Here is a 24,107-nt window from a genome sequence, read left to right as displayed (position 1 = left end):
TTGCAAGAAAACACAAAACATAGCAGAATAGAAGAGTACACAATTTTCTAAAATCTAAGTTACCTGAACAAAAACAAAAAAGCACTGATAGATTTACCCTTGAAACAAGAACAGGTTTATGCAGTTATAACTCTTTGTCAGGAAGTTGCCCAGTACACGGTTTGGGTAGCCACACTTGATCTGGTATGCTGAGAGCCCAAAGTAAAGGCATTTCACGAAGTACCAGAGTTGAGCGACATGGTTTGTGTTAAACCTCCTGCAAGGAAACAGAAATTTTGCTTTGTCAGCATAATCCATTGATTAGACTGTTAAAGATGGATGTTGTTGGATCCAAAGGTCAAAACTGTGACTGGGCAAGGAAAGCCAATTTTAAAACTTTTGGACGCACTTATTTTACAACTTAAGGGTTGGAATATACGATGAACATTAACAAACAACTAACAAACTATCATTTATGATGTTTATGTCATGAAAGCTGCCAAAGAGGAGAATTAAAACCAATGAGGGAAGAACTTGGTGGAATCATGGCTGCCTATGACCCTTTATGAATAGGAACAGGAAATAGCATCAAAAGTATGCACAGTGTAAAAAGATAGCATATGGTAAAATGCAATAAATGAACCAAGTTATACATCTACCGTCACATACCTCTGCACAAAATCATGGAATAAACTACCGAATGCTATAAAAACAACACATGACTTGACAACCTTCCGGAAGTTATTGAAGATGCACCTGTTCGAAGAGACTTACAATAAAAATCCTCCTTAATGACTTGATTCCATTCTATATCTAAACCAACTAATACTGATCCCTTCTAATTTGATTGTTAATCACATTATCACTATTGGTCATTATATCTTACCTGTTTTATTTTGTGTTATGTAAATAATTCTACTGACCTATCTACCTAATTTCTTACACAATAATATGTTAAATTAGACCACACCTCTTACTCTGTTTATGATTAGACCTTTTGCAACATAGTGTAAGCCACATTGAGCCTGCAAATAGGTGGGGAAGTGTGGGGTACAAATGCAGCAAATAAATAAATAATAACATAAAATGACATTTATATACAAGGGAAATCAGATTATAAACAAAATGATATGCGAATGCAAAAAAAAGCACCAAAGGCCAATCAAGCATGGGAAAGTCAAGAGTCCTTTATTACTAGACCTGACTCGGGCCGTGTTTTGGCGTAAAACACCTGCATCAGGGGTCAATAGAAATCAGTCAATCTATCTAAAAAAGTGAGCAGAAAGCTCATATAGGACCCCTTTTACAGAGTGGTGATAAGCCCAATGCGGGCTTACCGCTTCCTCTTCTGGGACTACTGCCAGCCCCAAGTGTTGCCATTTCTGGGGGAAAAAGAAAACCCACAGAAATGGCTTGTGTGGCGGTAACCTGGCAGTAATCGTGCATCACCACACGCTGCCCAGTTACTGCCGGGTTAGCACGGGAGCCCTTATCGCCACCTCAGTGGGTGGTGGTAAAGGTTCCCTGCCGCATGGTCATGCAGTAAGAGTTCTCTTACCATATGGCTATATGTGTCTGGAGGCTTTTTACCCGCTGCGGTAAAGAGGGCCCTGGCGCGTGAGAAAAACGGCCCCTGCCACTACCGCAGGGCCATTTTCCCAAAGCTTGGTAAAAGGACCTCATAATCAGCAGACCAAAGCTAATTGGAACTAAGTCATCAGCACAAAGCAAAAGTGCGTAATTACATTCCAGCGCCAATTCTAAGATGCTGGAATGCAATTGCGCACTTTTGCTTTGTGTTCATGACCCAGCTGTCATAAGATAAGGGATCTTTTAAAGACTTCTCATGCTATAAAATAAATAAGTTCATATATTTAAATTTATAAAAGGGGAGATCACGTGGTGCCATGAGCTAAGCAGCAGTGGCTTGTTGGAGCTCTGAAGCCCTCACTGGGCTATGGGCAAAAATCAGAGGAATTAAACAGAATTTCTTTCAAGATTGAAAAGAGGAATCTTTATGGACAAATATTTACGAATTTCGCCCACCGGGATGGCGCAGAAACCCAACAAAAGAGAGAAAAGTAAGTTGGGCAGTGGCAAGGCTAAAATGGCCGACGACGCGATTTTGGCACCAGCACCGTTTTCAGACATGCAGCTCAAACAGCTAACTACAACTATAGCAAAGGCATGGGAGCCGAAATGGGCAGCTTTGGATCGTAAATTAGAAGGGTCCCAAGCATTGCTAGATGGTTTAACAACTCGCGTAAATGATGCGGAAGTGAGAGTTGTGGCGCTGGAGGACGACTCCCGTGGATACAGCCCAGACATTGCCAACTTACAGCTTCAATTAAATTTATAAAAAGATTATTGGACCGATAATGATTTCAGTAAACCATAAAGCTGTGCTTCTTTGTGAAATGAGTTACTGCTAAAGTCCATGTGAAAGATACATTTGAATTTGTGCTGGGTACCTTAATTACGTTACAGCTTAAGTGTTGGGTTTCAAATAGTTAATGTATGAATTAGCACATGCTGTCATGTCACCATGATAACAGCACACTAATTTACATGAACTGCTTAGAACACTTTAGTAAAAGGACCCTGAAGTTTTAAGTATCTTTTATTTATTTATTTGGATTTATTTACCACCTTTTTGAAGGTATTCACTCAAGGCGGTGTACAGTAAGAATAAATCAAACATAAGCAATACACAATTTCAGCAGTAAAAATATTCAAATAGCAATACAAAGTATGGCGTGGAGGGGCATAATCGAATGCGAACGCCTATCTCCATGGGCGTCTATGTCCGAAAACAGGTACGTGAAGAGGCGGGACAGACCGTATTTTTGAAAAATGGACGTTTATCAGCTGGGTGTTTGTTTTTTTTAGCGATAATGGAAACTAAAAATGTCCAGCTCAAAAACGTCCTAATCCAAGCCATTTGGTCATGGGAGGGGCCACGATTCTTAGTACACTCACCCCCCTGACATGCCAGGACACCAACTGGGCACCCTAGAGGTCAGTGCGGTGGACTTCAGACAACGCTCCCACATGCATAGCTCCCTTACCACAGGTGCTGAGCACCCAACCCCCCTCCCCCAAAACCCACTACCCACAAATGTACAATACTACCATAGCTCTTAGGGGTGAAGGGGGCACCTACATGTGGGTACAGTGGGTTTTGGAGGCCTCCCATTTACCAGCACAAGTGTTACAGGTAGGGGGGATGGGTCTGGGTCCACCTGGCTGAAGTGCACTGCGGTACCCACTAAAAGTGCTCCAGGGACCTGCATACACGCAGGCCTCTAGGACTTGTTGCTGCTATATAACATTGGCACAGCAGTTGACACCTGAAGACTAATCTCTCCGAAAACGTCCTTTATTGGAATAAGCACGCTTACTCACAGTTAACTGCAGATCAGAGGTTGTGCCCCACTGGCAATGAGTCTCCCTGGTACTGAGATTAGCAGTAGGTCAGAGCTGGCAGAATGGTGTACAATGCCCTCTTTCAGCCACATTCAAGGTAAGAACTAAGTTATGTAACATGGCTAACACGTGAAAGGGATCTAAAACTGTCTTACACAAATGGCCACTACCTCATGGACTACCGGAAACAAAACAGGGCACACTCTGACCCAACAGAGGGAAAAGCACCATGGGAGTAGAGCCTACCAACTACCAACATCGTGAGCATTTGCCACAAGCTAGTGGAATCAAGGAGCCCAATACCCTACACCCACCACAATGCACTGTTGATGTGACTGTGCAGTGCGCATAACAGAAAAGGTGTCACACTCACCCGAGAGCCACATCAGAACCAGGGAAAGGCTGTCACAGGATAGAACACATTCTGCTGTCATGGAGGTGGGTACGGCATTTGAGGCTGGCATAGAAGCTGGAAAAAAAGTTTTTAAATTGGGGTTTTTTTGGTGGTGGGGGTTAGTGACCAATGGGGGAGTCCGGGGAGGTCATACCCGATTCCCTCCAGTGGTCATCTGGTCAATTGGGGCACTTTTTTGGGACCTGTTCGTGGAAAAAAAAGGGTCCAAAAAAAGTGACCCAAAATTGCGGTAAAAACACCTTTTTGTTCGATTATCAGCTAAAGACGCCCATCTCTCCTCGGCCGATAACCACGCTCCAGTTCCGCCTTCACCATGCCTCTGACACGCCCCGTCAACTTTACCCGTTTCCGCGACAGATTGCAGTTGGAAACGCCCAAAATCGGCGTTTGATTATACCGATTTGGGCGCCCATGGGAGGAAGACGCCCATCTCCCAATTTGGGTCGCAATATAGGCGTTTTTCTCTTTCGATTATAAGCAGGATAGTATACTACTTACAATGTCAACACAATACGTAATAAAACATTTTAATAAACTGCGTAGGGTATAAGCAAAGATGGAACATATAGATAGGTAAGAGGAGTTAGAAAATAACCGGTGTGCATATCCTGAAAACCCGACTGGCTGGGTGTGCCCTGATTCACAAACACTGCAGTAGACTCTTTTGAAATAGGTGTTTGGAGCAGTTCTTTTTTTTATTGATGATATAATGTATTTAATTAAGTTTCTTTGGGGCCTTTTTATTAAAGCTTAGCACGCATGAAGCCCATAGGTAGAAAATGGGCTTCTTAGCATGTAGTGCATGCTAAGTTTTAGTACAAGGGCTTTTTTTTCATATTAAGTGCCTCAATGGCCACTGCTTGTTCAGAGGGTGGTCTAGCAAATATTGAGAAATAATGGAATGCATCTTACCTTTCAGTGACACCAGGCAAGATAAAGAACATCCAGAAATGAATGCCAAAGACAAGCACGACTTGAAAGACACACTTCCCGAACATCGTCTTCCTCAGATAGATAGCTCGGTCCACTATCATGGTTGCAAACTGAAGCAAAAGCATCACTAGAAATGCTTCAGGCACCTGGTCCTCAGACAGGGATTCAGTGATATCAGCGGCAGCTGAGTGTTTCTGCATACATTAACAAGAGTAAAAAGAATACATCTGTTTGATCAAACCTAAAAATGGAAATGGAAGAAGCTGATACTCCAAATGAATTACGAAATACAACAAGTGAGTCCAGAAACATCTACATCAGGAGAAAGTACAAACAAAACGATTTTTACCACACTGAACTCATTCCACTCAGCAGCACTATTCGGGGTGTGTACCCTCACTGGATTTTCAGTGGCATTATTCAGCTAATGCCACCAAAAATCTGGACAGATCATCTCAGCACTATCTAGATTGTGCCCGAGTAGTTCAGGGGCACAGCCGGATTTTTCCCAAGTTCAGGTGACACTTGGCAACAGTATCCAGATAAGTTAACTGCGTAGTTATCCTGGTATCAGTGTTGGGTATCACTGCTACCTGGATAACATAGGAGGGCATCTCTATCCCTGCATTTTCAGCACCGATATCCAGTTAGCAGCTGGCACTGAAAATCCAGGTATAGTTTAAATGCTGTAGGCAGCATTTAAGAGAAACACTGACTGGGGAGTTTGAATTTGACCCAACTCTCTATACAGGGTGAGGCAAAAAAACGTACTCCCCTCCCCCAGAGTGTTTGCCGTTTTCTCAGCAACTGTTTTGAATTTCAATGAGAAATTTTACGTAATTATTTAGTCATTATACTTATTACTATTAAAAAAGACATTTAATTATCTTAACCTATGTTGATGTTACTAACATTTTAGCATTACTACCTAGCAATTTTTGTGCGTTAAAAATATTTGAACTAAAACACAGTAAAATAATGTTATACAATTAACAATGTGTCAGAATTTTGCATTCATTTGAAATAAATAGTTGCTTTCTAAAGTCAGGTTTTATACATTTGTGAATGCTCAAAGTGTGCACCCCCAGCTTTAACACAGACCTTCAGTCGTTTTGGGAAGTTCTTACCAACCTTGTCGATCAGTCCCTGTGGCAGGCTGTCCCAAATCATCTGCAGAGCTTCCTTGACTTCTAAACAGGATTCCTTTGAATTCAATTACCGTTTTCAACTCCACCACCTCCTGCGGGAGGGCAATATAGCCGGCCGCTGACTGGCTAAATCGCTTGGTTGGGGCTAGATGCTAATATTCGGTGGCACTTAACCGGCTAACTGTCGCTGAATATTGCGGTTTGCGCCGAACACAAAGCCGACTATGTTGGGGGCGTTCCAGGGGTGGAGTCAGCACTTGGCCACTTAAGTGCTGATATTCAGCCCTTAATTGGCCAGGTTTACCACATAAAAGTCTGTCCTATTTTTATGAGGTAACCCATGGCCACTTAAGTGGCTATTGTTAGCCAGCTTTAAAATAACCAGATTTTCAAAGCTGAAGCCCTCACAGCAACCAGCTTTGAATATCTGAGAATAACACCATCGGTAGTGAGCAAAACGCTCATCATCAACGGCTGAATATTGACCCCATTCAGAAACATCTCTCCTCTGTGCTTCAGCAAATAAAATATCCAAACTATCCTCGACTCACGCTTTGCTATAGAAACATGGCACTGAAAGGATTCTGAGGGTAAACTACAGCTATGAAATCAGAATCCTCCAAGAAAAGTTCCCAAAATGGAATATTTTATCTTGCCAACTGAAATAAGGGAAAGAAGTTGCACTTACCCCAAATGCCCAATAGCCAAAAATAACAATGATAAAATTGATGACATCAACTAGAAACATCAGTGCATAAACATCACACACAGGGCTGTATTCAGGGTGGATAATGTCATAGAAGAACTGTCTGATGGGCAGGTAGATCTGTAGAGCACTGCAAGGTAGAAAGAGTCCATAAGAACCTAAGGCATGCATCAGGGAATTTCAGTTTAAACTGGTTTCTCTTAATGTTGTAAGTCGCATTGACATTTATTTGAAAGGTAAATATCAATCTTGATAAATAAATAAATCTCAAGAACTGTAAGATTGGTATTTAGGAATCTGTATTGTATAAAGTCCTTCAACTACAGAACAACTTTACCCAGTCCAACCTACCAAATTCATTTGCCTCCTTTATTCCATCTGAGAAATCGACTCTAGGTGCTACCTGGAGTGCATTTAACCTACCTTCCCTTACCTCCTTCACATACGTCTTACCACCTGTCTTTTAGATCCCCTCCAGTTGGCTGCATCTCACTCACCACGGTTTGTCTCCTCTCCTCCTTCATTTAGTCATCATGAATCTGTTCTCTGGTTCATTTCCACCTAACTGGAAAAAAGCCATAGTCACGCCAATCTTGAAAGATCCATCTAGTGATCCTTCACTCCCTTCACTCTACAGACCTATTTCTAATCTCTGTATAGCATTTAAGATCACCGAAAAGCTGGTTTTTGACCAGCTGTTATTCGTGGATAGTCTTTCTGTCCTTCACACCAGACAGACTGGATTCTGATCTGCCCATAGAACAGAAACTACAGTTGCATGTCTATTGAGCGAACTTCATTCTAATCTTGACAGAGGTAACGTTGGACTCTTGGTTTCTCTTGTCTGTCTTTTGTTTTTGACTTAGTTGATCAATCCATTTTGCTTCTACATTTACAGGCTATCAGGATTGAGGGGACTGTGCTCACTTGGTTCACCTCTTTTCTCTCTGGTCATTGCTTCACTGTCTCTCCACCTCTATGGAACTTGTGGTCCACTATGGTGTCCTTCAAGGCTCGGTACTTTCTCCTTTATTCAATATTTTTATCAGTCCTTTAGCAACTCTCCTCCAGGACTTTAATGTGCATTTCTTCTTCTGTGCTGATGATATTCTCCTCATTTTCCCCATTTTTTCTTCACCTGATCTTGGACCTTTGCATGCAGTTTTGCAGGCATTTTCCACCTGTCTTTCTGATCACCAACTGGTTCTAAATCCTTCTAAAACTATTGTTTGTTGGGTAACTGGATCACTCCCCATTCCATCTGTTCCTCTTACTTTTTTCATCCTCGCCATGTCACCAGTGTCCTTTTTCTGTTGCCTGGATGTTATCATCCACTCGCTCCTCTTTTAAGCACCAGGTCTCCCAGGTTGTTAGAAAAGGTTTTTTCTGGTTACATTGCTTCCATTCTATTGCCAAGTTTCTAGACTTTCCTTCTATGCACACACTAATCCATGTGTTCATCATCTCCCGTTTGGACTATTGTAATTCAGTGTATGCCAGCATTTCCCAGAGTCAGCTTTGACGTCTCCAGACCCCACAGTACTCAGTTGCCTGTCTCTTGCTGCAGGCTAAGAAATTTGATCACGTCACTCTTTTGTTTCTTCAACTCCATTGGTTACCTATGCCTTTCCGTTCCTGGTTTAAGATTCTAGTTCTCACCCACAAGACCCTGCACACAGGCTGCTCCTCTTATCTTTCTTCTGTCATCAGTCCCTATACCCCTGCCCATTCTCTTGATTCCCTTGACGTACACCATTTGGTTCTCCCTTCTCCTAGGTTAGTGTACTACAAATCAACCAGGTCCTCTGCATTCTACTTCTTAGCTCCTAAACTCTGGAATGATTGTTTCTTGGTTGACCTCCAATCAACTGGTTCTGAACTCTTCTAAGTCCATGGCCCTTTGGGTAACTGGCTGGGCTTCTTACCCATCTCTCAACCCCCCCCCCCCCCCCCCCTATTCTACAATACCACATTTCAGTTAGTTCAGTCCCTTAGATACTTAGGAATTACCCTGGATCCTCAGTTGTCTTTTAGTCCCCACATTTCCACAGTCACTAAGGCTTCTTTCTGCTTCCTCCAGTTTATGCATTCCCCTCATCCATACCTTGATGATACCTCCTGCATAACGCTGCTTTGACCTTGGTTCTTACCTGTCTCGATTATTGTAATGTTGTTTTTTCTGGTTTTCCACAGGCATCTATCAAGAGACTTCAAACTATCCAAAATATTGTGATTCAGCTCCTTGCCCATGCCTGTATGTGTCACCCTTACTAGCCCACCATCACTGTACCATTTCATGTTCAGTTCTATTCATAAGATACTCTATACCAGCTACCCATCCTATCTCTCTGTCCTAATTTTGTCCTATACCCTGGCCAGAGCCCTAGGTTTTGCCCTACCTTTCCACCTATCCCTCCCTCCTACCTGATCTTTTCGGCTTGAGATCACTCAACACGCATATTTCCTTTGTGTGGCTCCTTCTCTATGGAATGCCCTTCCTCCTGACCTTAATGCCGAACAGAACTACCCCTGTTTCCGGGCACTTTTGAAAACCCAACTTTACACTTTAATCTTCCCCCCTTTTGTCACTGCGTGGTGATGCCTGGCCACCAGTTCTGGACCAACTTCATTGTTCTTCTAAATTATCCATGTCCTTTCCTAAAATTTTGATGGTGTTCCTTTCCCCTTTTATGATTTATTGTACACCACTCTGATACCCTGTGAAGGGCAGTATTTCAAGCGCTCAATAAACTAAACTAAACTCTCCCCCCTTTCCCTTAGGTCCGAACATTCCTTTCTTTAAATCTCTACTTAAAAGTCATTTTTTTTCAAACTAGCCTTTAATGTTTCTCTAGAATGATCTCAGTTGGTGTAATTCCTCCTGCCCAAAGTTGGGCGCAAATCCCAGCACTACGCACTTTTCTATAAATGGTGCCCAACTCAGAGCACCATTTAAAGACTAGTGATCAGCACTCATTTTTTTGGTGCCCAAATTTGGGTGCCATTTACTGAATCTAAACCCAGTTGTACACATATGTTGCAGAATAGCACATGATTGGCAAGTACCCATGTAAGTGCTAGGTGCTATTCGATAACATATGTGCCAACAGTTCTGCCAGGTACTTGTGACCTGGATTAACCGCTGTTGGAAACAGTATACTGAATTATATGGACCATTGGTCTGACCCAGTATGGCTCTTCTTATGTTCATCGCTTAGCATGTAAGTACGAGGGAGCACAAACATGGGTGTGTCTCTGAGATATGCATGCGATCTTCAGCGCAAAATGAGGCACCAACAGTTACAACTGCTACTGACTTGGCATAACAGTTGGTGCCTAACTTTAGATGCACCATTGCAGACTTGATGCCAAGAAGCCATCATAGAATTGGTTCTAAGCCTATGGGATTGGGGCATCTAACTCTTGGTGCCAACTGATAGAATTACCACCATAGATCATAACACATTATAACTTACTATAAAATACTACAATTGACAAACAATAATAAACAAATAATACGAAGGTATTATATAAAGATGAGTAGACGCCCACTTGTCTTTATAAAATAAGCTTTAAATAGGCATCTTAAGTTGTGTTTTAACTAGATGCCCCTGTATAAAATGACCATCTCTGTGCAGAAATGTGCTGTGCTTTGTATTGAAGAGAGAGGAACTGAGGCACTGAGGGACAGCAGAGAACACACAGACCCTTTAAACACTGGGTACTCTTGGCTGCATTTACTAATCTCTATCTAACGCTATATGAAAAATAGAATCAACCAAGCTGATCTCATTTTTAATTCAGAATATTTGCTTGGATGTTGTTTGCTGTATATGGTTCTATCATTAATGGAGGGTTACTAGATTGATCCAGGTCATTAGGGACAGGCTGGATGCATCTCAGTTTTGCTTCTGTTGTACTAAAATTGCAGGAACTATAAGTCCATAGATGCACTGGGTCAAAATCACTACTTACTCAAGGGGTCTTTTACTAAAGTTTAGCTCAAGTTATCTGCAGCAGGGCCCATTTTATTCCTATGGGCCCTACTGCGGATAACTTGAGCCAAGCTTTAGTAAAAGCTTATTTACATTGTGAGCTCTTTGAGCAGGGATTGTCTTTTCGTGTATGGTGTATAGCGCTGCGTATGCCTTGTAGCGCTATAGAAATGATAAGTAGTAGTAAAAGACCCCCTCAGTCTGTTCATCATAACAAAAATATACCTAGTAAGCCTAACTTAGAAGTAAAAGATTAAACCTTCAGTCAGTAATTATTGTGGTGAGTTAAAAAAAAACTATTGTATGGCTACTTATTCTATGATGTTACATGTTATATTATACATTAAGCTGTAGATCATCTTTGCTATTGTTAATATCAGGTAGATATTGATTTTTTTGGACATTGCTTTAATGTTATGCTATTCATCCCTCCACCTTCCCCTTTCTTCCCTTATATTGGTTTAATTTATAAGCCTAGTTGTGACTGTTCCATTAACGTCTCCTGGTCTTGAGAATCGCTGTGATGCTACTGCGAATGGCAGTGTATCAAAACACATTAAATAAATGAAATCATTAGTCAAAGGAATTGTGAACGATCATCCTATATAATAATTCTCACCTCCAACGTTCTAAAACCTGGCTGCCTGTGTCCGTAACTTGGGTCTCCGAAGCCTCAGCTGACGTCACTGCAGGGGGAGGAGTAGGAGAAGCCTCAGCTGACGTCACTGCAGGGGGAGGAGTAGGGAAACCCCTGCCTACGAACCAGCTCTCACTGCCACCCCCCCCTCGGCGCATCACCCAAGCCCCTACCCCCCAACGCGCATCACCCAACCCCCACCCCTCCCCCCTCCAGCTCAAACCGCAAACCTCTCAGCTCACCTTCCCACGGACGACAAGAAAACAAAACAAAAGTGGAAAAAAGAAGCAGTGAGTGAAGCGCTGAAAATACCCCCCCCCCCTCAGAACACCGGTGCCGGCAGGTGAAACGCTGAAAACACCCCCCCCCCCTCGGAACACCGGTGCCGCCAGTGAAGCGCTGAAAAGCCTCCCTGCCGTCAGTGAAGCGCTGAACACACTCCCTTCTCAATTCAGCTGGCGTTCGTGACAAAAATACAAGAAAAAACCCGCACGCGATGAACACCCTCCCTCCACAGTTAAGGCTGTGCTGGCCAACACACACAAACACCGAAGAAAGGTAAGCAGGGAGGGCACCATCGCTAAATACAATAATCCCTGTCTTCAACTAGGACCAAAGAGGGACGGAGCGGGCGTGGCCTGCAACACAGATTTAAGGAGAGCAAGGGAAGGAGGGGGTCATGGAAATCACTTTCACACACACACACTCTCTGTATCTCTTTGTCACACAAACACACAGTCTCTATTACACACACACAGACACACTCTGTATGGTTAAAAACAAAACACAAAAAACCTTGCTAGTGCCCGTTTCCTTTAAAACAGAAACGGGCCTTTTTTTTACTATTTTTAATAATAAATAAGCCTATGAAAGACACCTCATATGCACACAGACCTCCTTTAACTCACTCCTGAGAGGTTCTTCCCTGACTACAAGGGAAATTTTCATCTGTATTGAGCTAAGGTTCTTAACTAGCTCCATATTGCTGCAAAAGACTGATCCAGTCTTGCTTTTACTGCCCATCCTTTCCCCACAAGATATGCATATTTTTGTCTATTTGTCTTGACTAGATTTTATATTCCATGGATCAGGGACTATCAATTCTATAAAATGCTGTGTACATGTGGTAGCACTATACAAATGTAAAAATAATAGTCTGACACAGTAAATGCTAGACCAGTGGTTGCCAAACCTGATCCTGGAGGCACCCCAGCCAGTCAGGTTTTCGAGATATCCACAATGAATATTCATGAGATACATTTGCATGCAGTGGAGGCAGTGCATACAAATCTCTCTCATGAATATTCATTGCGCCTCCTAGATCAGGTTTGGGAACCAATGGTCTAGCATTTATTCCCCTCTCCGTCCCCCTACCCTTCACTGCATACAGAGTCATAATCCTGACTGCAGTGTATTAATGCAGTGTGGTACAACCAGGAATGAATCAGCCTGGAGCTAGCCAAACACCAATCCAAGTTGCCCTTTAATAAAGCACAACATGTATCAAGTGCTTTAGTCCAGTGGCCATGCCCCCCCCCCCCCCCCCTTGAGGGCCACCAACAGGTTTTCAGGATATCCCTAACAAATATACATTTTATTTAAAGCATTTCTGTCTATAATAGATATTGCTAGTATAATTACCATGAAATAAGTAGATAAAGGTAAAGGAGTAAAATAAAGGGGAGGTTGGGGGGGGGGGGAAGGGGGAGGAAAGGATGTAAAATAATGATGATGATGTTAGACTAGATGCACATGTACAATTATGACATGACTGAATGTTTACAAAATGTTTGACTTTATTGGTTTTGTTTGACGTGGTACATCATCAATAAAAACCGTTGAAATATAAAGCATTTCTGTCTCATTCACCTTTCATTCTAATTGGCATGAGAGAGGCTTGCATACAGTGGAGGCAGTATGCATCCAGATCTCTCTCTCTCTTTCTCTCTCTTGAATATTCATTGATATAATACTAATCGAGTAAACTTTCCAAACTGAGCAAACAATTTTATCATTACATCAAATGCCAGTCAAAAAACTCCACAATTATTGATTATATTTTAATACTCTTCTTTTTTAATGAAAATTTTTTTTAATGCAAACCACTAACATGTGGAAATACTTCCTATTATAGTTACAGGTTTAAAAAAATTTCATTAAAAAAGAAGAGTATTAAAATATAATCAATAATTGTGTGGGGGGGGGGGGGGGTTTGACTGGCATTTGACGTAATGATTGAATATTCATTGGGGATTCCTTGAAAACCTGACCCATTGGTGGTCCTCAAGGGCTGGGAGTGAAGACCAAGGCTTTTGTCACTCGTGGATTGAGATAGTAAGCAACTATTACAATTACATTTTAATAGCCAACTTCTTCGCCTTCAGGGACAGTTGCTTTATCCGTTCCTTAAAAGACAGCCTCTTGCGCTTTGGATTTCTCTTAAATATATTCCATTTCTTCTTGGATTCTTTTTTTGGAACTTTGCCTATCAAGGAGAAAAAAAGACATTTTGTTCAGAGTTAGCCATTTCTTTTCCAATGTATCTTGTTGGTTTAGTAATTTAACAGTCTTGGCTGGTGGGAAAGAGAAGCAAGATTGAGAAGAAAGAAAATCTGACTGCGGAGTCCAGTATCCAAAGAAATTATGCGGGTTAGAGGAATAGGATGTAGCACGGAGAAAGTTCCCATAAAAAGAGAACCAGGTTGTTTTTGCAGCATTATGACATACTGAGAGGGCAAAAATTTGAACAGAAAATATTATTGAGTGGTCTTTCTCATAAAACCTGCAAGTATATAAGCCCCTGAAAAGGTACGACTGTATCTCTTTCAGGATGAAGAAAGTAATCTTCAAAGTCATTTTCGATATACCACAAATTGTCTTCTCTCAATATGGGTAAAAGTCCCACATGATGGAGCAATGCTTGTATTTAATTTCCTTTGTGTTAGATAATCCCTTCCTTGACAAAAATGTTCCAAATCATTTTCAAAAAGCTTCTTATTAAATAAATCAATATAAAACACATTTTATATGTCAAAAGACTAGACTATTGCAACGGAATCTATGTGGGATGCAAAGAACAAATCATAAAGAAACTCCAAACTGCTCAAAACACAGCAGCCAGGCTCATATTTGGCAAAACGAGATTCGACAGCGCCAAACCCCTACGAGACAAATTGCATTGGCTCCCAATCAAAGAACGTATTGCGTTCAAAATCTGCACCCTGGTACACAAAATTATCTACGGTGAAGCGCCGGGGTACATGACTGAACTCATAGACCTACCAACTAGAAACATTACAAGATCATCACAAACTTACCTAAATCTCCACTACCCAAGTTGTAAAGGTCTAAAATATAAAACAACCTATGCATCCAGCTTCTCCTATATAAGCACGCAACTATGGAACGCATTACCAAGCGCAGTGAAAACAACTTATGACCACTTAAACCTCCGGAAAGCACTAAAAACTAACCTGTTCATAAAGGCATACCCTAACGATCCAACCTAAATGCCTGAACCCTGCAACACAACGAAACTAAAACCATACTGGAAATAACTAAACCCTTCCTCCTCTTTACGATCCCCAAATGTTTTTGTCACACATGAACTTTACCCTACTACAACTTCACTCTGTATTTTGTTCATACCAGAATTGGCGATCGCCTAATGGTATTATGTAAGCCACATTGAGCCTGCAAAAAGGCGGAAAAATGTGGGATACAAATGTAACAAACAAACAAATAAATAAAATAAAATGCATAGAAATAATACAAATCCATATACAACAATTACAATCAGAAAACATATAGCTTTCTACAGCTTCCCCAAATTCTCAGGAAAACCAGGAATTGATTCTTTTCCTAAAAGTTGAATACTCCTCACTACACTATTTCATTTGGCAAGTTCTTCCACCACAAGGGAGGCGGAACCATAAAAGAGATGATTCTGTTCCTGGACTTTTAAAGATGAATGTCTTTCTTGATCGGAACACATAATAAGCTGTCATTTACAGACCCCTAGGTGTGTTCTGGCACATTAACTTTCACTTATGTAGGTTGGACCCATTCCGTTCCTGCATTTAGTAGGGATGTGCATTTGTTTGAAATGACAAGGCAAATTTCAACAACATTTCCCATCTTGTTTCATGTCATTGACAGCCTGAAATGACAGGGACCCCCCCCCCCCAAAAAAAAAAAAAATTGTTTTTCCTGTGTTGTAAATAGGACACACTGTTCAGAAAGACTGCAAACTCTTTTAAAAGAGTACGCACTATTGGAAAACAGTGCAGGCTAATGGAAAATAGTGTGCATGCTATGCAAATAAAATGTGTTATTTCCAACTGTGCACACCAGGACCACTCCAGTTTCTAAGGAAGGGAAGGGAAAGGGGACTTGATATACTGCCTTTCTGAGGTTTGCAACTACATTCAAAGCGGTTTACATATATTCATGTACTTATTTTGTACCAGGGGCAATAGAGGGTTAAGTGACTTGCCCAGAGTCACAAGGAGCTGCAGTGGGAATCAAACTCAGTTCCGCAGGATCAAAGTCCACTGCGCTAACCACCAGGCTACTCCTCCACTAACAACATTCCACATGTAGAATCTCAACTAGTAGCAACATTCCATATAGAATCTCAAATAGGAAAAGGGAACTGGGACTTAATATATACTGCCTTTCTGAGGTTTTTGCAACTACATTCAAAGCGGTTTACATATATTCAGGTACTTATTTTGTACCAGGGGAATGGAGGGTTAAGTGACTTGCCCAGAGTTACAAGGAACTGCATTGGGAATTGAACTCAGTTCCCCAGGATCAACGTCCACTGCACTAACCACTAGGCTACTCCTTCACATTGAAGAGGTCCATCAGAGGATCCGCCAGAACTTCTCCAAGTTCCTTGAGCACCTTCGGGTGTATCCCATCTGGCCCCATCACTCTGTCTACTTTTAGTTTGGCTAGGTCCTCGTGAACACAGTCCTCTTTAAACAGGTCTTGGTCTACCATACATCCATCCCCTTTAGACTTTGTTTTCTGCAGCCCTACCCTCGGTCTTTCATCCTTGAACACAGAGCTAAAATACTACTACTACTACTAATAGCATTTATATAGCACTACCAGACACATGCAGCGCTGAACACTTGACATAGAGAGACAGTCCCTGCTCAAAATAATTGTTAAGCAGTTCAGCTTTATCCTTATCATCTTCCACATATTTCTCTCCCTCAGCTTTGTGCCTCACAATGCTATTATGGCACTTCCTCTTGTCACTTACATATCTGAAAAAGGTCTTATCCCCCAATTTTACCATATTAGCTATCTTTTCCTCCATTTGCCGCTTCGCTTTCCTGATAGCTTTTCCAGCTTCTCTTCACTTAGTCAGGTATTCTCTCCTGTCTTTATCTTTCTGAGTCGTCTTATAACGTGTGAAGGCTAGCCTCCTTTTCCTTATCTTTTCAGCTACTACATTCGAATTCCAGAGCGGCCTTCTTTTCCTCTTTCTTTTATGTAATTTTCAAACATAAAGGTTAGTTTCCTTCAATATAGCTCCTTTCAAAGGTACAGAAGCCCCTTCCAATCATAAGCAAAAATTGTAATTTTAGCCCCATTGAGAGGTGGTGTTCCCAGGGGATTGTTTAGGATGCAGATGAAAAGATCACATGTAGATTGCATTTTCAAATTCATGTACATATTTTTTAAAGCAATGTTCTGCTCACTAAAAGTGGGTGCAAGTGAGCACATGTACTTTATATCTTCAGCAATTTTGAAGTCCAAATGCAATTTGCACTAATGCAGACAATTTGAAATGTTCCCTCTAAATCATATGTTTGTGGAAACCACAGCTCTTTTGGATCCACAGAAAGCCATCTATACCGAGAAAATACCTTCTTTAGTGGCCTGCTGAGATGTGTGTCGTTTCCGAAAGATGTTCTTTGAAGGGCTGCGGTGCTTGAAAAGGTTCCACGGCACCAGCCCAGGGTTCCTCTCATCCTCTCCCTTGGCCTCTCTTTTCTTTTGTTTCCTGGTTTTTTTCTTTTTCTTGCAATCAGTCAAAATGGTGGTTTTGTCATCCCACAGTCCATGGCACTGAAATTAAGAAATAAGATTGTCAGTAATCTAGTGCCTCCATACTGCACACCTACTCACTTTTCCAAACCATTTCACAAAGCAATAGGGACCCTATGGCCAGTATGGCTTTAACCATAGATGCCATGGCTCATAGGCCAGTGCACCACCAGTATCAGTCTTCCCCCTCAGGCCCTAAAATCAATTCTTCAACCAGACCTCATTCCTCATGCAGTAGGAAGAAAGCATCGGCAGCACTTTCTGTCTCAGTACATGCATCCCCTCCACTGGCTCCTAAGAAGTTTGACACCATGTAGGCACCATAGTCTCAGGAGACCTGCCAGGTTAGGTGGTGTCTAATTTCTTAGGGCCCCTTTTACTAAGCCATGTAGGTGCCTACGTGTGCCCAACGTGCACCAAATTGGAGCTACCGCCCAGTTACCGCGTGGCCCTTGCGGTAATTTCAATTTTGGCACACATCCGCTATGCGCGTCTGAAAAATATTTTTTATTTTCTGGTGCGCCTAGTGGACATGTGCCAAGTGGCATCTGACGCATGTAGGTCATTACTGCCTACATGCGTCCATGGTTGGCGGTAAGGTCTCAAACCCAAAATGGACACGTGGCAATTTTCATTTTGCCGCACGTCAATATTTCAAAGGCATTTTTTGCAGGCGTGCTGAAAAATGGATCTGTGCACGCTCAAAACGGCGGCCTGGGAGCAGGAGAGGGCAAGAGACTCCGGTGCCAGGCCCTCCTTGGTGGCCCGGGCCCTGGGAATTTTGCCCCCCCCCCCCCCCTCGGTGGCCCTGAAGACAGCCCCTGCCAGAGCCTACACAGCAGCAGCAGCAGGCAGAACCGGACCAAGAGGGGAAGGATCTTCCACCCCACACACACACACCTGCCAGAGCAGACTAGGCACCTCACCAGCTCGGAGTGCAAGTATGACAAAGGCTTATATGGACATAGTTTCAGAGACAATGAGTGCTATCTTTATTTCCCAAACAATAGTGACAAACCCACCAGCACACCTCCCCCTCCAACCCCCATCCTCCATATCTCCCAACCCCCCTAGCACACCAACTCCCCCCAAAACATACATATACCCAACCTACCCCACCGCCCAGCCCTCCACACCATCACTCCACAGTGATGTGCCTCACGGCACACTCTCTACCTCTCATGCCCTCAGTCATCCCTCCCCCTCCCCCTTCTCCGCTTGTGGCCAGCCCTCCCGGCCCTCTCTCCAGCCTGCTCGGGGATAAAGAGTTACCTTTAGGATGGACCTGTGGAAGAACAAAGCAAGTAACTGTATGAGGTCAAAGTGCACATAACCATTCTTCTTTTCAATTCCAATTATATTCGGCAGATGAAACGGTTTGTCTGAATTCAGCCCACGGTACACCGTCGAGGTCCAGGGAAAAAAACCAAACTGGAAGGAGTACTTAATGACCACAGTTATCTAAAAAGAAATAAACCAATGAGGAAAGCCTTTGTCACATGTGACCCTCATGTCTATTCCTACCATCCAAGACTTTGTTCTAGAATTATTTTTTCCATAGACATAGACGGAATCATTTATTAACAGTGCACATTAATGCTGTCAACACATGTTATTTGCAGCAGGAACATTTCAAGCAAATAATGCAAATGACACATACTAATGTTGTAATCATCTACAGCTGGCAAATGACCCTAAGAAAGTGATAAAGTCCTTTTGGAATCAGACCCGAAAACATTTCACATTCTTAGACTAGTGAGTAGGGAAGGGTGAGGTCTTTATTTGGGAGCAAAATAGAAAAAAAAAACAATAAAAGTTGTTTTATTTTCTGTCATTTTCAAAAACAAATTAAAGAAAAACAAACAAAGAGAATGTTGTTTGGTTTCAATTCATTTTTCCCATCTTAATGCATTTTACAAGGTTTTAACACACACTAAATGGTTTTAGCACATCTTGAAATGATTTAACACACAGTAAAGTGGGAAAACTGAAGGAAATGAAAAACCTATGAATGAAATGAGAACAAAAGCAAAAACTCCCTGTACAGCCTTACTACTGAGCTAGACATTGGGCAGTTTCATGAAGGTTCTTGTTCCTTCCTGAGGAACTGGAAATGCATGCTCATCGACTCCAGTCAGTGGCCTCTGGTACCAGCCACCTCAGTCAAATTGGAATTGGGAAAATGTATGGAAAAGCTTTCCATTATTTTGAGTTTTTGGGGGTTTTTTCTTCTTTTCTGTTTCTATGATTTCATTTTTGACATTTTAGCATGCATGGAATCATTTTAATGCAAACTGGGGGCCCTTTTACTAAGCCATGTAGGCACCTACGCAAGCCCAATGTGCGTCAATTTGGAGATACCACCCAGCTACCATGTGGTAATTTCATTTTTGACACACGTCCACTAAGAGGGGCATAATCGAACGCAAACACCCATCTCCATGGGCGTCTATCTCCGAGGACGGGTCCACGAAGGGGCGGGCAAGACCATATTTTCGAAAAAGATGGGCGTCCGTCTTTTGTTTCGTTAATACGGTTGGTGCCGGGCAAATGCATCGGATTTGGGCGGATTTGAGCTGGGCGGTATCGGTTTTCAGCGATAATGGAAACCGAAGGCCCCCAGCTCAAACACGAACAAATCCAAGGCATTTGGTCGTGGGAGGGGCCAGGATTCGTAGTGCACTGGTCCCCCTCACATGGCAGGACACCAACCGGGCACCCTAGGGGACACTTGTAACAATTAAAAAATTTTTTTTAATATCTCCCAAGTCCATAGCTCCCTTACCTTGGGTGCTGAGCCCCCCAAATCCCCCCCAAAACCCACTCCCCAGAACTCTACACCATTACCATAGCACTTATGGCTGAAGGGGGGCACCTAGATGTGGGTTCAGTGGGTTTGGCATTTGAGGCTGGCATACAGGCTGGCAAAAAAAGTTTTTAAAGTTTTTTTTTTGTGGGAGGGGGTTAGTGACCACTGGGGGAGTCAGGGGAGGTCATCCCCCAATTCCCTCCAGTGTTCATCTGGGCAGTTGGGGCACTTTTTGGGGACTTGTTCGTGAAAAAAGGGTCCAGAAAAAGTGATCCAAATTCTTCATTATCGGCCGAACGCGCCCATCTCTCCTCGGCCGATAAACACGCCCCAGTCCCGCCTTCACCACGCCTCCGACACGCCCCCGTCAACTTTGTCCGTTCCTGCGACAGACTGCAGTTGGAGGCGCCCAAAACCGGCTTTCGATTATACCGATTTGGGCGCCCATGAGAGAAAGGCGCCCATCTCCCAATTTGGGTCAAAATATGGGCGTCTTTCTCTTTCGAAAAGAAGCCTGTAAGTGCGCCAGAAAAAATATATTATTTTCTGGCATGTGGTGAAAATTGGGCAGTAACTCCAACTTGACGTGCAATAGGCAATTACTGCACGGTTAACGCAAGAGACCTTAGCACTAAGTTCATGTGTGGCGGTAAGGTCTCAGACTCAAAATGGACACGCGCCAATTTTTATTTCGCTGCATGTCCATGTTCAGCAAAAATTTTAAAAAGGCCTTTTTTACAGGCTGGATCTGAGCGCGCCCAAAACACGCACCTATACTAGCGCAGCCCATTTTTCAGAGCACCTTAGTAGAACAGACCCCTAGATGAATTTAGTAGGCACAAAACCATCTTAGCAAGTGCACTAAACCAAAAACAAAATGAAACTATATTGTATATTTTTCAGTTTCAGGTTGGAAAAGATGCAAAATGAAACAATTACAACGGTGGGTCCTGCCATTTTAAAATGGACCTGGACTCCCAGTATAAAGAGGAGCAGGAAAGATTAGCATGTTATTTACTCTACTTGTGTCCAAGAGATATTTTATTAGTACTCAGGAACAATGCAATGCAATAAATCACAGAAAAGAATTTCATATTAGCATTAATAGGATTACCTAGGGAATATGAAGGAAACAGAATCATTCCTGACTTAACAAACCAGGATATTGCAATGCTACCAAAGCCACTGCAGCTGATTTCAAAGCAAGTTGCTTCTAGGAAACATTTTTGATTCAATGAAGTATTTGGAATTATTCTATAAGCCGCCTGATAATAAAACACATAATATTAATACCTTTCAAATACAGACGTTCAAATATTTGAAAGGTATTAATCCGCAAATGAACCTTTTCCATAGATGGGAAGGCGGAAGAACTAGAGGACATGAAATGAGATTGAAGCGGGGCAGACTTAAGAAAAATGTCAGGAAGTATTTTTTTTTTACGGAGAGAGTGGTGGATACTTGGAATGCCCTCCCTTGGGAGGTGGTGGAGATGAAAACGGTAACGGAATTCAAAAATGCGTGGGATAAACATAAAGGAATCCTGTTCAGAAGGAATGGATCCTCAGAAGCTTAGCGGAGATTGGGTGGCAGAGCCGGTGGTGGGAGGCGGGGCTAGTGGTTGGGAGGCGGGGCTAGTGCTGGGCAGACTTCTACGGCCTGTGCCCTGAAAATGAAAGATACAAATCAAAGTCAGGTATACACAAAAAGTAGCACATACGAGTTTATCTTGTTGGGCAGACTGGATGGACCGTGCGGGTCTTTCTCTGCCATCATCTACTATGTTAACTATGTTATAGGGGCTCTTTTAGTAAGCTGCGGTAAAAGGAGCCCTGCGTTAGCGGCGGTGGCCTTTGTTGCCACCTGCCAGGGCCCTTTTACCGTAATGGGTAAAAATGGCCAAAAATGAAACGGCCATGTGATAAGTTCGTACTTGCTGCGTGGCCATTTTTGGGCAGAGCACCTACTGCCACCCATTGAGGTGGCAGTAAGGGTTTACGTGCTAATCTGGCAGTAACCCCCTTTGGAAATATTTTCAAATATTTCTGCTAGTGCCAGAAATGCCACGCACTGTGGGTGGAACGACAACCGGTGCCTGCGTTGGGCTGGCGGTAGTTCTCAATTGCCATGCGGCAAGCCTGTGTTGGGCTTACCTCTGCTTAGTAAAAGGACCCCTTAGTAACATACTTTTGCTACACTCATATATTATCTCTAATGACAAAATGTAATTTTCCTTTTAGAACTTAACAGTAAAGCTGAACCTCGCTTTGATAGGCCAGTAAAACTCAAAATAATAAAAGCCGTATGCTGATGAACTCAGAAATCATTACTACACCTCCTTCTTCCACAGGAAGCTCACTCATTCCAGTAGGACACTCAGTGATATCTGTGGCTTATCCATTTAAAGTTACACCTCTATTTATACACTTGACTGAAATGCATTCAAGTTGTATGGACAGCAGCTGAATTTTACCACGCTCAGGATATCTTTAAGCCCCACCCTCAGAATGCCCCTAACCTCACCCCATTTTTAGATGCATATCTTTGGCAATATAGCGGTTGGAAAAGTTCAAACGAAAACACAAATGTAGTCAGCACCCACTGCTGAGCGCGTATGCGCTTTTGAATATTGACCCCCCCTTTTTTTAAATCATAAGGGTTTATTGGAGTGGAGGAGTGGTCTAGTGATTAGTGCCAGTAGCCTCCAAACCAGGGGAATTAGGATCAATTCCCACTGCAGCTCCTTGTGACTCTGGTAAGTCACTTAACCCTTCATTACTCCTAGTACAAAATTAGTATCTCTATGTAATATGTAAACTGCTTTGATTGTAACCACAGACAGGTGGTATATCCTATCTCCTTTCCTTTTCCTTAAATCCCCTCCCAGTTACTTTAGTTCGGTCATGACAAAGACAGTCATGCACCAGGGCTGCTTCCAGAATCCTGGAATCATGAACTCTCCATTCAGCCGCTAGGTGTCACCGCTGTACAATACCTGAGACTCCCTCTCCCTACACAGCATCCCCAGGAGAACAGAAGACCTAATTCAGGAATTGAAGGTATTTCTTAGTTTTCTTTATCAGTGAGATAATAAGTGACCAAACAGTCCATAGTATACTTCACTATGCACCCTATCCCATGCCACCAACCTCTGTGTAAATGATAGCAGTCATCCAAAACCGTTTGGTGGGTCTTGGCACAGACAGCATGGCCCACAGGAAAATGAGGATGGGCAGCACCAGTGTGATGATGGAGGCTGAGACCATGTGGTTTAGAATAATAGCAAAATACGAAAGCATTTCGGACTTTGACACCATGGTATTGTACAAGGCAAAACCCAGTCTGATGGGGCGGGGAAGACTCTCATAAAACTTGTCAGATTGCTCCAGCTCATCATCCTGAAACCATCTGAGATGCAGAAGAAAGAAACAGTCATTTAAAGGTGAATTATTCAACTTATGTTACAATTTTTAAAAAGCACACATAAATCTACCTCAAGACCTCTTTTGGAATGTATGAAATAGGTCTATCCTATTTAATGATTACGGCATTCTTTTTCTAATTATTTTATGATAGTTTTATTGTAAACCACCTAATCTGCTTAGGCTTGGCGGTATATCAAATTTTTTAATAAACTGCAAACACACAGAAAACACAGGCAACACAATACACAAAATAAGCACAGTCTTATGACAATCACGTCAGAAGGGCTTTCCTAAACTTCAGCCTTGATATCCACAGTTTTTAGAGACAGTCATTCAAAAGGGGCAATTGATACAAAGGATGGTGATACATATCACAGGCTCTAGTTAATCTCCAGTACTGAACTTCCGCTAGAACCTTCCAGGATCATTATGCATGATTCAAAATTCAGTTCATTATAGAAAAATGTAAAGCTATGCACTTAGGTAAAATGTGTATCTATCTCTGTATCATGCAGTTCTGATCATCACCCATCATCTAGCTTAGTGGTTCTCAAACCTGTCCTGGGGA

At 42.4% G+C, this 24,107-nt stretch overlaps 1 protein-coding gene across 1 annotated transcript in view; it reads right to left on the bottom strand.

The window, feature by feature from the left end:
- Window positions 1-24,107, bottom strand: part of LOC115476883 (piezo-type mechanosensitive ion channel component 2-like) — a 157,690-nt gene that overhangs the window by 10,272 nt on the left and 123,311 nt on the right. Inside the window, exons 38-44 of the mRNA XM_030213456.1 lie at window positions 23,264-23,522; window positions 18,578-18,766; window positions 17,125-17,326; window positions 13,595-13,724; window positions 6,590-6,737; window positions 4,733-4,947; window positions 98-256 (exon numbers count right to left, since the gene is read on the bottom strand). Coding sequence (XP_030069316.1) covers window positions 98-256; window positions 4,733-4,947; window positions 6,590-6,737; window positions 13,595-13,724; window positions 17,125-17,326; window positions 18,578-18,766; window positions 23,264-23,522 — 1,302 coding nt within the window. The remainder of the gene's footprint in view (window positions 1-97; window positions 257-4,732; window positions 4,948-6,589; window positions 6,738-13,594; window positions 13,725-17,124; window positions 17,327-18,577; window positions 18,767-23,263; window positions 23,523-24,107) is intronic.

The sequence above is a fragment of the Microcaecilia unicolor genome, chromosome 8 (genome assembly GCF_901765095.1).
Source record: "Microcaecilia unicolor chromosome 8, aMicUni1.1, whole genome shotgun sequence".
NCBI lineage: Eukaryota > Metazoa > Chordata > Amphibia > Gymnophiona > Siphonopidae > Microcaecilia > Microcaecilia unicolor.
This window is presented reverse-complemented; position numbering and strand designations above follow the sequence as displayed.